The sequence below is a fragment of the Mixia osmundae genome, assembly GCF_000708205.1.
Source record: "Mixia osmundae IAM 14324 unplaced genomic scaffold scaffold_4, whole genome shotgun sequence".
In the NCBI taxonomy this organism is placed as follows: Eukaryota; Fungi; Basidiomycota; class Mixiomycetes; order Mixiales; family Mixiaceae; genus Mixia; species Mixia osmundae.
In genome coordinates, this window is record NW_014575560.1 from 339,126 (window position 1) to 351,409 (window position 12,284).

Here is a 12,284-nt window from a genome sequence, read left to right on the forward strand (position 1 = left end):
CGGCTGTGACTTGCTGAGAAAGAGGCAAGAACAAAGTGCGGAGTTCGCGTCCATTCAGATGGCCGAGCAGGCCGAATTGTCAATCATCATCGTCACATGCGTCACACGTCCATTGCAGGGTATAACAGTTTGCGTATGTCAATGCTCATTGCACTGGATTGGGTGATGCGCTCCTCGAGGTGCTGGCTTCAGAGACTGCTAGCAATTGTCCGTCAGAAGGCAAGGACATGCCCGTCTTGGCCCTAACGGTCTGGAAGATCCTACATAGAATACGTCAGTCACGAAGTCGTTGTGTCGCAAGTCAACTCACTTGAGCAGTTTGCGACGTGCGCCAAGCGCAGATACACCGATATCTTGAAGCGCTTTGTCGTCCATCATGACCATATCCCGCCAGTTGCTGAATTGGAACTGTAACAATCGTCTTCAGCGCAGTGTACCCTGCTGCGGGAACCGATACGCACTGTTTCTGTATATTTGTGCAGGCGAAGCGAGCGCAACCAAGCCGAGACATCGCTGAGCAGAAGCATGTCGATATCTTCATCCGGGTTTGCGCCTGAGCCAGCCGGAGGCAAAGTCCCCAGCTTGGGCGACTTGTCCGGCCTTGGGCTTCTTCGCTGACTTTGCTGCAGGAATGACGCATTGCTGGAAGGAGAGGGCGTAGCACCCATCGAATTGTAGAGCGGATTCCCTCCGATCGCAGCAGGCGAGAGCAGACCGTTGCCCATCATGCTCATCATGTTCGTCAAGCCCATACTCTGCTGTAGCTGGATCTGCTGCTGCAAGAGTTGCTGTTGATTGAGCAAATGTGCCATCTGAGGCGTGACAGATTGTCCGAGCGACATTGACGCATCGAGCATAGAGGCATTGGGCCCTTTGCCCATACCGTTGCGCCAATTCTGTTGAGCGGTCAGCGCTGCCACTTGCTGCCGATCGAGTCCGCCGTAAGTGGTCGGACTAGCGGCAGCGGAGCCTCCCGACAAGATTGGAGCAGCAGACCGACTCAGCGAGGCGCGCTCCTCCCGCTGATCATCCTGTTGACTGCCTCCTCGAGCATTGCGTCTGAACTTGCGGGCATCATCGAGCACGATGCCATTGGCTGAAGTAGAGCCAGAGACACTCTGATGGCCAGACCACGCGTTGAGCTTGTTGGATGCATCGCGAATACTGGCATCAATGTTGCCGGTGCTTCTGCTTCCATTGAACATAGGCGCAAGGGGCGTATTGACCATCGAAGCCCAATTACCGCCAACCAGGGGGCTTAGCTGATCTGCGAAGCTATCGTGCGTCGAACGGGGTGACCGTGGCGCCTCGCTTGCCTGTAGATAATTCGGCGAGGGACTGCGGCGAGGTCCATTGGAGAGCGACTGCTGGACCCAGACGGGCGACTTGGGTGGCTCCTGAGGTGCTTGAGAGGCAGATAGCAGCGCAGTGGGCGCGCTGATCCGATGGCTAGCATTGGCTTTCAGGCGAGCGCGTTGCTGGGCAAGCGTGTTGGCAGCCTCGCCCGATGCGTTACGATCATGTCCGCTTGTCGAGTTCTGACCGCTGAACATGGCCGCATGAGGAGATAGAAAGCCATGTGAATCTGCAGCAGTCGAGAAGGAGCCTTGACGCAAGTTGGACTGCGCACGTGAGCCAGGCGACCCGGGAGCTTTCATGCCCATCGCGGCCAACTTGGCTTCCAGCTGCGTATCCATGGATGCTACAAGCAAAAGCGTTAGATCAGCCAAGTAGCGGACCTGTCGCGAAGGCGTACCTTGCATAGGATTGGCTGGACTGAGCAGAGCGGCCATCGGATCTGAGCGTGCCATTTGTTGCAAGACAGTGATGAAGAAACGTATCTGCACCTGTGTCGAGCTTTGCAAGAGACTGTACAGCGCAGCAGTCTTCTCGGCTACGGCGTTCCGCCTGTGTCAGCTCGCTCAGTGCACAAGCAAAGACATAGCCTACCTTCAGACAGCACACGAAACCATTGCTCGATTGCGCCAAGCTCTTCTTTGAAGTTCTGGTCGAGGGAAGCAGCAGCCATCTCTTCGAGGACACGCTCATGATGTTGCAGATCTTGGAAGAACTTCTCAATCGCTTCATCTATCAGAAAGGTCGTTAGCAGAGCTACGGCTACAGCAGATCATGTTTACTCTCTGCAGTCGGCCCCTGACTAAGACCGATCGAATTCATCGGCATGAATTCGCTCGTCGGTCGATTGAGTCTGGCGCTACCAGGGGCAATGTAACTCTGTACTCCGCCGCGTCTGTTGTTGCTGGTCGTCGTACTTGTCGTGGGCGGGTCTGGACGCGCGCTTTTGGCACCGTTGGAAGCCGTCTCGCCATTGTCGAGGGCAATCAGAGGCGAGGCACCGGAATGCGAATGAGCATGAGTGTGAGAGCCCGAATAAGACATCGAGAGCGATTCGCTCCGGACAGGGCTGCCGGAGCTGGCTTGGGGCGCAGACCATGTACCCGATGACGAAGCGTAGAGCGATCTGGGCGACAAAGGCCGCGTAGAAGAAGCGGACATGTATTGAGATGCTGAAAGGCTATCTCTCGAGCCTTGACGCTCATTGATAGGCTGAGACAAGCCATGTGTAGGACCGCCCTGGAGCGAGGCAGCGCTGCTCGACATGGTAGGCGATCTAGCACTCGACACGCTCGCGCTAGGCAGAGGTCCCATGGAGGCAGAGACGGACATCTTCGTCGGCGAGGAGGCAGATGATTTGGCAGGTGAGTCCACGCTCATCTTGTCTGAGCGCTGACCTTGAAGGCTTTTACACTGCACTCAGTGCCAAGCAAGACGTGGATGACCAAATAGGCACCGTCCGGCAGCTGACAGACAGACAGTGCGGGTACGATTCACGCCGAAGAATACAGACAGCGACGAGGCCAATGCAGAAGCCGCTGTTCGCCCGATCCCAGTGAGCCGGGTCTTGTCGTGTCGTTCGTCGTCAGGTTGCTTTTTGCGAGGTAAGATTGGCGCTGCCCGAGCGACCAAGACAAGTCAGAGTCTTTACAACACGTCGATCGAGCGTCTCAGACGGCCGACGATGCAGGCGCTGCTGTCCGTGTCAAACGGGCGCGCAATTGGTTTTGCAAGCTGACTGGACATGGCGCGCCCAAAACACGACGCGACCCACTTTCAGGTCGAGCGGAGAGCCCATCGTGGACCATGCGCACAAGGTATACAAGGAGTGTTACAATAGTAGACTAGCAGCAGATGCTCAGTGTCCGTGATGATGAGGGCCTATCAAGCATGACGCGTGTGAAAAGTGTGTCGTGCGAAAGCGTGGGTCTGCATAATTCGCGCTTGCTCATCGGACAAGGACGAAGCCGAGACTGAGGAGACCGAGTAGACCTGCAGCTTGGATGCCAACCGTACTCGGGCTAGAAGATGTCGCTGACCCGCGTTTGACGAGCTCGGCTTGCAGAAGCGATTGCTGCACGAGATCGCGTTTCGCGTTGGCTTCGTTTGTTTGCACGGTCGATCTGTTTGTCGTGAGCTGCGTAGCTGCAATGGTGACGGCTGTCAGTAGCGTATACGAAGTTAAGAAGAGGAACGCACTCGGCCACATGGCTGGCGGTGTGTATTTAAGGAACAGCCTCGGCAGCAGCGAGCCATCGAAGGCGGATAGCTGCAAGCCGTATGCATTGTGGTTCTGATCGTTGTAGATCAACCATGATTGGAAGATCCTGCGCAGTTTTGCTCGCCATAAGCAACTTCAGAGCCGATAGAACGAAAAACCTACGCAGGCTCATAGTAGTACGTGATGACCGAGGACTCGGCTGCACAGGGATCTTGTACTTGTATCCTGCCATCTGCTGCGATAGGTAGTGTCGTGATGGACTGTTGGGCGTTCAGAATGTGAGCCTGGGACAAGAAAGGTGAAGCCTGTCGACCTACACCGTTCGGTTGAAATTCGTATGTGCCATGCTGGAAGATGAAGAACGCCTTTACACAGTGCGGCTCGGTGCCTGTCGGTCGATGTGCTCAGCGTCAGTCATCGCAGATCAGAAGCAAAGTCCGGCTGACCGTTCGCGTCAAAACGATACTGCGCCTCTTCAAAGTGACCATCATCGGTGAACGAGTACGCGATGCCCGTCGTCGCCGGGTAGGCGAATGAGAAGTTGACCGGGTTTGCGAAGCCCTGATGGATCGTCCGGGCTCAGCATGACTTTGGGAGCAAGAATCAGTAAGATCGACGAACGGGCCCAGTGATAACATTTCCAGATCCAGACGACCAGGTGCCGGCGAGTGATGTGATGTTGTCCGCGGCATTATGCTGTGCTCGAGCAGGTTGACTCGCTGCTATCAGAACGAGCAGGGCCATCAACAGGCTCGACATGGCTGGGATCCGGCCCAAAGTTGTCCGCGTCAGAGGCTGAGCGGTCTTGCTGTCTATCGGCAGCCGACTGGTGGATGCGTAGGCCATCCGATCCTGTGAAATGATGGCCGTGTACGTGATCCTGATGCGTATGCTGCGAGCGTCTTGCCTGACGAGTCTGCTTGGCGGGCAAGGGCGTCGCCTCGGAAAACCTCGACAAGCCGGAGCTTCCGTCGAATTACGCCGTCAGAGTTCCTCCAGACCTCGCTTTCGGCACTGCAGAATCCTGTAGACACTCGCTGTGAGCCCCTTGAGCCTGAAGCCTGCTCTAGATCTGACGGCTATCGGCCAGGCGGTGTTGCTCCTCACGTGCGACTTGTGGCGATTACTGTCAGATCGCGTCTCGCGCTTGCACAAAGACTCGCGGCGTTTCGATCAAAGAAGGCAGATCTCTGGGCCAGCCGTCACCCTTTGTCTCGGCAACAGTGCTTTCTGAATCCCATGATCATCAGACAAAGTGATCGCCGCCATGACGGACCCATTTTGCCCGCCCGCCTTTGTGCTGCCTTTCATGATCGCGCATCGATGAACAATGCTCCCTCCTTCACTTCAAGAGACACTCCGCGAGAGACGTCTTCCTACATTGTCCGATTATACGAGAATACAGCATTGATCACGCAGCACGCGGCGCGTACAATCTCACTGGGGCGCCCGACAATCTATCAAAGGCTTCAACCTCACTCTTGCCGCCTTTCACTTGTTCATCAGCATATATATCTTTTGAGCTCGCCTGCTCTTCTCTACTCGCAAGGGCTTCATTAACCTCTAGTCATAGCTGAGGTGAGCTCAGACCTCATGTCGCGCTCCCCCATCGACGACACCGCAGTGTATCACAAGCTCATCAGCAGTCCGCGTCACCGATGCTGGCCAGCACAGAGCTTGTGTGCTCTATAAGTGCTAGCGCTAGTGCGCGGCTGGTTGATCGTGCACGTACCGCTTCTTCGTAAGCGCACTGCGCTCCATCGTGTCCAAATCTGCCCTCGCCATTTTCCCGAGCAAATCTCTCGTCCTGCGCACTTCTTGAGCTCGATTGACCTTCAGCACTTGCAGGTCAAACCCACACCAGTAGCCGCACATTCCGTCAAGCGTCATGGCCGACGTAGCAATGGAAACGATGCAGCCTGCACCCGCGCCTGCAGCTGTCAAAGAAAGTGCGCCTCCGGCCGCGGCGGAACCTCGTCGCGTTCGCTTCAATGTCGGCAGCAAGTACCAAGTGCGGGAGATCATCGGCGAAGGCGCATATGGTGTCGTCTGTAGTGCGTACCACAAGCCCACAGGTATGTCTCGCCTGCCCTCAGCGACGCTAGACTCATCATTCGTGTCAGGCACTCGCGTGGCGATCAAGAAAATCCAGCCCTTCGATCACACGAGTGAGGACTGGCCCTTTTACCGCGCAGGCTGCGTGCTGATAGCCAAATTTGTCCAGTGTTTGCGCTGTACGCTTTCCAACAGTGCGCGAAGCGCCCTCGCTGATCGAGGATGGCAGGCGTACGCTTCGCGAGCTCAAGCTACTCAAATACTTCCAAGAACAAAACGTCTCGGAGAACATTATCTCCATCATCGACATCATCAAACCCTCGACGATTGACAGCTTCAAAGAGGTGTACATCATTCAAGAGCTCATGGAGACAGGTTCGTCGCGGCGTATGCGCACCGTGTGGCGGCTGATCGTGGGACAACAGATCTTCATCGTGTGATCCGTACCCAAGATCTCTCAATGTCGCATATCGAGTATCTGACCTACCAATGCCTTCGCGCACTCAAAGCTTGCCATTCAGCCGATATCATCCATCGCGACCTCAAGCCGTCTAATCTGTTGCTGAACAGCAATTGCGACCTCAAAGTATGCGATTTTGGGCTTGCGCGCTCAATTCAGACCGCTCAGCCAGCTGCCAACTCGTCCACCGGTTTCATGACTGAATACGTCGCCACGAGATGGTATCGCGCCCCGGAGATCATGCTCACATTCAAGCAATACACCAAAGCTATCGACATCTGGTCAGTCGGCTGCATCGTCGCAGAGATGCTTTCGGGGTCAGTGATACGTCTTCGCGTCCCAAGCCTTGCTAATAAGTAGAACTTTAGGCGCCCGCTGTTCCCTGGTCGGGACTATCATCATCAGCTGACCTTGATCTTGGATGTGCTTGGCACGCCGCCTCTTGACGAATTCTACGCGATCAATTCGAGACGCTCTCGCGATTACCTTCGCGCACTGCCGTTCCGCAAGAAGCGTTCATTCGAGTCGCTGTTCCCCAACGCGCCGCCTGAAGCCATCGATTTCCTTTCGCGCTCGTTAACTTTTAGCCCGACGAAGCGCATGACCGTCGAAGAAGCTCTTGCACACCCTTTCATGTCGGCCTACCACGACCCAGAAGATGAGCCTTCCGCGCCGCCGCTTCCGCCGCATTTCTTCCACTTTGACCACGTGAAGGTACGCACGTTGCTCGATGTGCTTCGCTCCAGCTTACATTATTCGATCACACAGGACGAGATCACAAAGGACGCGCTCAAGCAGCTCCTGTACGATGAGGTCACGACATTTGCCAGCTTGGCTTGACAAGCGAGAGGCATAGCTATCGCAGCTATCACAGAACCAGATATACCCAGCAATCCTTGTTGTATCGCATACTGCAGCTTGTCATATCAAGTTACCACTTGCGAGGCGAACTCGGTTAAAGCGGAGAAGCGGGGACAGAACCCGGCTCTTGCCTGACGAGAGCGAGGCCGCCCCAGCGAACGAAGAGCAAGTCACCAGTGCAGCTGCAGTCGTACAGCAGCTAGTGTAGAGACGGCGAAAGACTGATCGTCTTCATCAGCTGCAGCGCGAGCGACACACCTCGCCAACGAAGCACAGAGTTCGCGCTACGCCTGACGACACCTCCACTCCGAGCGATTGCCAGGGACGTCCAGCTGCGGTCATCATGGCTTCAGCAAGCACTTCCCGAGCGGCTGCAAAGTAAGCAAGATAGCGCAGACAGCTGCCCGAGCTGATGCTGGCTTTGGTACCTTGCAGCCCCGAGGGACAATGGAAGGAGAAGCTCAACTTGCCAGCAAAAGACAATCGACCGCAGACAGAGGTAGCTTCACAGGCTGCTCGCTACGAGGAGCGAGCTGAAGCTGTCTGTGCAGGATGTGCTACGCACAAAGGGCAACGAATTTGAAGACGTAAGCTAAGCCGCAACTCTGACTTGATCAGCCATTCGAGCTCGAGATTGCCTCGCAGTACTTCCTCAAGCGAGAACTACTCATGGGCATCTTCGAGGCTGGATTTGAGAAGCCTTCGCCGATTCAAGAAGAGGCAATCCCTATCGCACTCGCCGGACGCGACATCCTGGCGAGGGCAAAGAATGGAACAGGCAAGACGGGATCGTTTGTGATCCCGGCGCTGGAGAAAGTGAACCCGAAAGTGAACAAGATACAAGCGTTGATATTGGTGCCCACGCGAGAACTGGCGCTACAGACGTCTCAAGTCTGCAAGACGCTCGGCAAGCATCTGGGCGTTCAAATTATGGTCACCACCGGCGGTACCTCACTCAAAGATGATATCTTGCGACTACAAGAGACTGTGCACATCGTCGTCGGCACACCAGGCAGAGTGCTCGACCTCGCCAGCAAAGGGATTGCCGATGTTTCTGCTTGCCCTACCTTTGTCATGGACGAAGCCGACAAACTACTCTCGCCCGAATTTACACTAGTCATCGAACAGATCCTCAGTCTATTGCCAAAGGATCGTCAAGTCATGCTCTTCTCTGCTACTTTCCCACTGCTGGTCAAGGACTTCAAGGACAAGCACATGACCAAACCTTACGAGATCAATCTCATGGACGAACTCACGCTGCGCGGTGTGACGCAATACTATGCCTTTCTCGAAGAGCGCCAGAAGGTGCATTGTCTGAACACGCTATTCTCAAAGGTAACGTCAGCTAGAGTGATGGAGAAGACTACTCATCCCTTTCATAATAACAGCTTCAGATCAATCAGTCCATCATCTTCACCAACTCGACGAGCCGAGTCGAGCTGCTGGCGAAGAAGATTACCGAGCTCGGTTACTCTTGCTTCTATTCGCATGCAAAAATGCTGCAGGCAGATCGCAATCGCGTCTTTCACGACTTTCGCAGTGGCAAATGCCGTAACCTTGTATGCTCGGATCTACTCACTCGTGGTATCGACGTGCCTTCAGTCAACGTCGTCATCAACTTTGATTTCCCGAAACAAAGCGAATCCTACCTCCATAGGATAGGTAGATCTGGTCGATTTGGTCATCTTGGTCTGGCAATCAACCTCATTACCTACGAGGACCGATTCAATCTCTACCGTATCGAGCAAGAGCTCGGCACCGAGATTCTTCCTATCCCACCTGTGCGTGACTTCTGCTTTTAGCCGAAGCCATGCTGATGCCGTGGTATCCGTACCAACAGACAATCGACAGGTCGCTATACGTCGCGCCAGGCTCTGGTGACCATCCTGCCGAACGTAAGCCACAGCAACCGCGCAATGCCAGCCAGCAACAGCCGCAGCAAACCGCACAGCGAGTGCAAGGGTCGTCGCAGCCATCCTATGCATCCAATCATGCGCCCAACTCGACCAATCGACCTATCATCCCACCCCAGCAATCGATGGTTCAGGCGCAGAATCCTATCAACGAGATCAGTCATGCCAAGCCAACACACTATGCCAACGGTGCACCGCCAAACGGACGTCAGCGAGCAGGCGCAGGAAGGGGTCAGCAACCGGATGGAGTCAGTCGCAGCAGTGCTGCACGAGGTCCAAGACCCCAACAATGATACCACTGTTTCCGATGGCGCTCTCACTCGAATGCGAAGCTTCTGCTTTGTCTAGCTATCGCATTCGTCCTGTCACTCGCTCGAAGAGAGCGCTACTACTATCAAAGAGGCTCCCAAAGACAAGATCATCATCTATCGCCAGCAACTCAGGCAAGCCGTATCGATTCGAAGCGGCATCCGCTGCGTTAACTCAGGCAGCAACAGAGAGGACCTCGCCGGTCGCTCTCACTTGTGTTCCCATCGGAGTGCTCAACCACTCTGGCCGATAACGATGCTGCCCGAGAGCGCAATGGCTCGAGGCCGTCGTCATCATCCTAGAGCAAGCTTCAACGCATGCTCGCTTTCTTCAATGCTTGGTGTGGAAGCCACCCTCATCATCTTGCAGTAAGCCTACACAAAAGGCAGATCTAGACAAATGCAAAGTCCTTTTGCGTATGGCAGATAGCTCTTCGGGTTGAGCACGCGCATCTCATGATCAGCTTCCTGTGCTTGTTGTAAGGTGGCGTCTGGTCATTCGCGCTGGCCACCTGGCAGCCGAACTGACAGCGGCATATCGACCAATGAGCTTAAGACGAGACCGAACTGTGACATCATGGACTATACAAGCGACGCTTCTGCACAGAAAGCCAAGGCCAAGGGAAGCAGTCGCCGCGTGAAGCAGAGCGACTCGCAATGGGATCCCGTCGATCCAAACCACCTCGGTCAGCCAGAGGCGATGACCTGGCAACAGCAGGAAGATGCGAGCAAGCTCAGACGATCTGCTCGTCAGACGAAGCCTGTCCACCAGCGACCTGCTCAGAGTTCGCCCAAGGCAACGCAAGCTCAGACGAGCTTCACGCCTGATGAGATATGGGACGCCGTGCCTAACAGAAGAGAACTGATCGGCAACGAGCTCACTTGGCAGCAGCAATTGCTCAAGTCCCAGCCTCCTGCTTCGCCTTCTGCCAAGCCAAAGGGACGCAAAACGCAAGCGGCGTCGTCCATTACGACCAGTCTGTCCAACTTGAGCTTGACTTCGCCAGCAGACTATACCCATCAAAACGGGGGCATGCACACGCCTTCGCCTGCAAAGTCAAAGTTGACAAAGGCGAAGAGCAAAGAGGCAAGCTTGTCGAGCTCGCCTTCGCTCCACTATGCCGGTCCCCAGTTCCACAACTCACCGAGTGCCCAGGACTTGCCTGCACCTCGTACACGTGTCAGACCTGCTGTGGGCTGATGCCAAATTCATCTATTGTAGAGACTGCTGCAGGTCGATGCCAGACTCATCTATTGTGTAGATTGTTGTACACGCCGAGCGAAGCAGGGCAAGCTCGAGGCAATGCTTTGCATTCTTGTGTGTACATCGTACATTGGCCAGGCGTCAGACTCGACGAGGTCTGATGGTCTACAAGCACCGCGGGCTCGGATGACAGATTCTCTATGGTGGTCTACAGTGATGGTTTTATGAAGGTCTCGATCTCGTGCGCGGCAGCAAGGCATCGCTCTCTTCCTCCGCTTCGTCCTCCGAGCTTTCCTCTTTTGACGAGTCATGCGATTTGTCGGGCTCGTCAAAGAGGACGGGTCGATTGTTGCCATCCTTTGATTTGTCACGAGTAGTCGCTTCCAGAGCTGCTCGCGGTCGGAGACTGCTGATTGCGCTCTCTGGCGAGTCGGGCAATGCGATACGGTCTGATGGGTCTTGTGCTGCGTCCTCTAGCTCGGTGCGCCACAGTCTTCGGAGAACGACAGGGACGAGCACTGCGGCAACGATGCCTGCCAGTCCGAAGAAGTTGGTCCACGAAATGAGATGAAAATCTGCGGGTGAAGTCATGGTCTCTGCTTGGACCAGAATCAGCTCACGGTCAGATGGTCAGCTTGTTCAACGGACCTAGTGTTGTGCCGATTTGGACGTGAATGAACGAAACACCCATGACGCCGAGAAAGGTAGAGATCCAAAACATCGGCAGACCGACGCCGACATGCGGCAGAACGACGTTGATGACCGAATGAGGCGGGAGAGGTGCAATGCGCAAGACGATGAGGTAGCTGATCAGGTTGCTGCCCTGGTTCTTGATGATGTCGCGCCACTGGATGACACGGTCTTGCCACTTCTTCGAAGTGAGCAAGAGCGCTGGGCCGAGGGCGGCTGAGAAGAGGTAGCAGAGACTGGCGCCAGTCGAAATGCACTGCTCCCCGATCAGCATGGTGTCTACAATCAAACAGGTGGCGACTGACGAGACACACGAGCGGCAAAGCCCATAGTCCGTACATTGCCCCTGACAGGATGGACAGGTACATCGAGCCCGGCAGCGAGAAGGTCTGGAGGAACAAGTAGACAAAGATGAAGCTGATGAGCACTCTTGTGTGATTCCTGACTTTGTAGATCTGGAGGACTTCGTTGAGATCTTTGAGATCATCAAAGCTCTTCGGGATCTTCACTCTCGGCGCGTCCTCGGGATCGAGCGGAGGAAGTGACGCTCTGAGCAATGCCACCAAGCCGCCTAGCGCCAGGCCAAAGATGAGGGCGGCTTTGATGGCTGCCCAGATCAGCGGTCGGCTATCTCGTTGATACTGGCATGATCCCCAGAAGCCGAGTGGGTACTCTGATCTGTGTCTCTGTCTGATGTTAGGCAAGGCGGGCGCGCTCGTCGATTCGGGCGAGTGTTCAATCTCGATGACCGTTCTGGAACGTCGATTGGGCGTCGTCAGATCTGCGTCTACCTCATCCTCATCGTACTCCTCCCAGGACTGTGCAGTCGTTGTTCTGCTGCGAGTAGCGTCGAATGAGAGCTGGAGACCGGGGGCAAGGCCGTCATTGGATTGTGATGAGCGATGATGTGAATGCGGAGCAGTCATGTTGGACCGCCACATCAGCGGACTTGCTTCCGTCGATGTTGCATAAGGCGAAGGTGACGTGGGTGCGGTCTCGAACGAGCTCGCCGCACGCAAGGTCCGTAAGGTGTGTGCGGAGGTGCCCAGGTTGTCCTGGCTCGTCGATCTCGTTCCTGCCAACACGTTGGGCGTGGCAGGGATGGACATAGCCGGGGACATGATGGATCTCGCTGTCTTATCAGGCTATCGATCGCATGTCCTGCCCTGCATCTCGGCCAAGTCTGACAATGCTCATGATGACGCGACATTCGGTA

At 55.3% G+C, this 12,284-nt stretch overlaps 5 protein-coding genes across 5 annotated transcripts; 2 read left to right on the plus strand and 3 right to left on the minus strand.

Moving 5' to 3' along the window:
* Positions 1–76: 76 nt before the first annotated feature.
* Positions 77–3,100, minus strand: L969DRAFT_86570 (uncharacterized protein). Its single transcript, XM_014713086.1, has 6 exons — positions 2,139–3,100; positions 1,951–2,088; positions 1,757–1,894; positions 462–1,702; positions 311–408; positions 77–260 (listed from the first exon to the last, which is right to left on the minus strand). Exons 1-6 carry the CDS (start codon positions 2,686–2,688, stop codon positions 146–148), a joined length of 2,280 nt encoding a protein of 759 aa, XP_014568572.1. The 5' UTR covers positions 2,689–3,100; the 3' UTR covers positions 77–145.
* Positions 3,101–3,160: 60 nt separating this feature from the next.
* L969DRAFT_86571 (uncharacterized protein) lies at positions 3,161–4,665 on the minus strand. Its single transcript, XM_014713087.1, has 6 exons — positions 4,199–4,665; positions 4,024–4,138; positions 3,895–3,965; positions 3,740–3,837; positions 3,556–3,683; positions 3,161–3,501 (listed from the first exon to the last, which is right to left on the minus strand). Exons 1-6 carry the CDS (start codon positions 4,421–4,423, stop codon positions 3,305–3,307), a joined length of 834 nt encoding a protein of 277 aa, XP_014568573.1. The 5' UTR covers positions 4,424–4,665; the 3' UTR covers positions 3,161–3,304.
* An 800-nt stretch (positions 4,666–5,465) lies between these two features.
* L969DRAFT_47510 (uncharacterized protein) lies at positions 5,466–9,547 on the plus strand (the record flags this gene model as incomplete). The annotated part of the gene is made up of 13 exons (XM_014713088.1): positions 5,466–5,652; positions 5,701–5,745; positions 5,837–6,007; positions 6,058–6,409; positions 6,461–6,806; positions 6,861–6,905; positions 7,162–7,331; positions 7,389–7,452; positions 7,505–7,540; positions 7,599–8,288; positions 8,342–8,734; positions 8,794–9,139; positions 9,246–9,547. The coding sequence occupies 13 exons, from the start codon at positions 5,466–5,468 to the stop codon at positions 9,545–9,547; spliced, it is 3,147 nt and encodes a 1,048-aa protein (XP_014568574.1).
* A 204-nt stretch (positions 9,548–9,751) lies between these two features.
* L969DRAFT_16641 (uncharacterized protein) lies at positions 9,752–10,375 on the plus strand (the record flags this gene model as incomplete). Its single annotated transcript, XM_014712863.1, has 1 exon — positions 9,752–10,375. One exon carries the CDS (start codon positions 9,752–9,754, stop codon positions 10,373–10,375), a length of 624 nt encoding a protein of 207 aa, XP_014568349.1.
* Positions 10,376–10,600: 225 nt separating this feature from the next.
* On the minus strand, positions 10,601–12,189 carry L969DRAFT_93798 (uncharacterized protein; the record flags this gene model as incomplete). Its single annotated transcript, XM_014713089.1, has 3 exons — positions 10,601–10,974; positions 11,027–11,324; positions 11,374–12,189. The coding sequence occupies 3 exons, from the start codon at positions 12,187–12,189 to the stop codon at positions 10,601–10,603; spliced, it is 1,488 nt and encodes a 495-aa protein (XP_014568575.1).
* Between the last annotated feature and the right edge of the window lie 95 nt (positions 12,190–12,284).

What these genes read in the sequence shown, in the direction of transcription:
- L969DRAFT_86571 (XM_014713087.1), bottom strand. Translation starts at nt 4,423, where the DNA reads ATGGCCTACGCATCCACCAGTCGGCTGCCGATAGACAGCAAGACCGCT. An exon ending in GAAATGTTATCACTGGGCCC is followed by an intron (nt 4,139 to 4,198) that starts GTTCGTCGATCT and finishes ACGATCCATCAG; the next exon opens with GGCTTCGCAAACCCGGTCAA. An exon ending in GTATCGTTTTGACGCGAACG is followed by an intron (nt 3,966 to 4,023) that starts GTCAGCCGGACT and finishes ATCGACCGACAG; the next exon opens with GCACCGAGCCGCACTGTGTA.
- L969DRAFT_86570 (XM_014713086.1), bottom strand. Translation starts at nt 2,688, where the DNA reads ATGTCCGTCTCTGCCTCCATGGGACCTCTGCCTAGCGCGAGCGTGTCG. An exon ending in TCCAGCCAATCCTATGCAAG is followed by an intron (nt 1,703 to 1,756) that starts GTACGCCTTCGC and finishes TTTTGCTTGTAG; the next exon opens with CATCCATGGATACGCAGCTG. An exon ending in TGCACAAATATACAGAAACA is followed by an intron (nt 409 to 461) that starts GTGCGTATCGGT and finishes CGATTGTTACAG; the next exon opens with TTCCAATTCAGCAACTGGCG.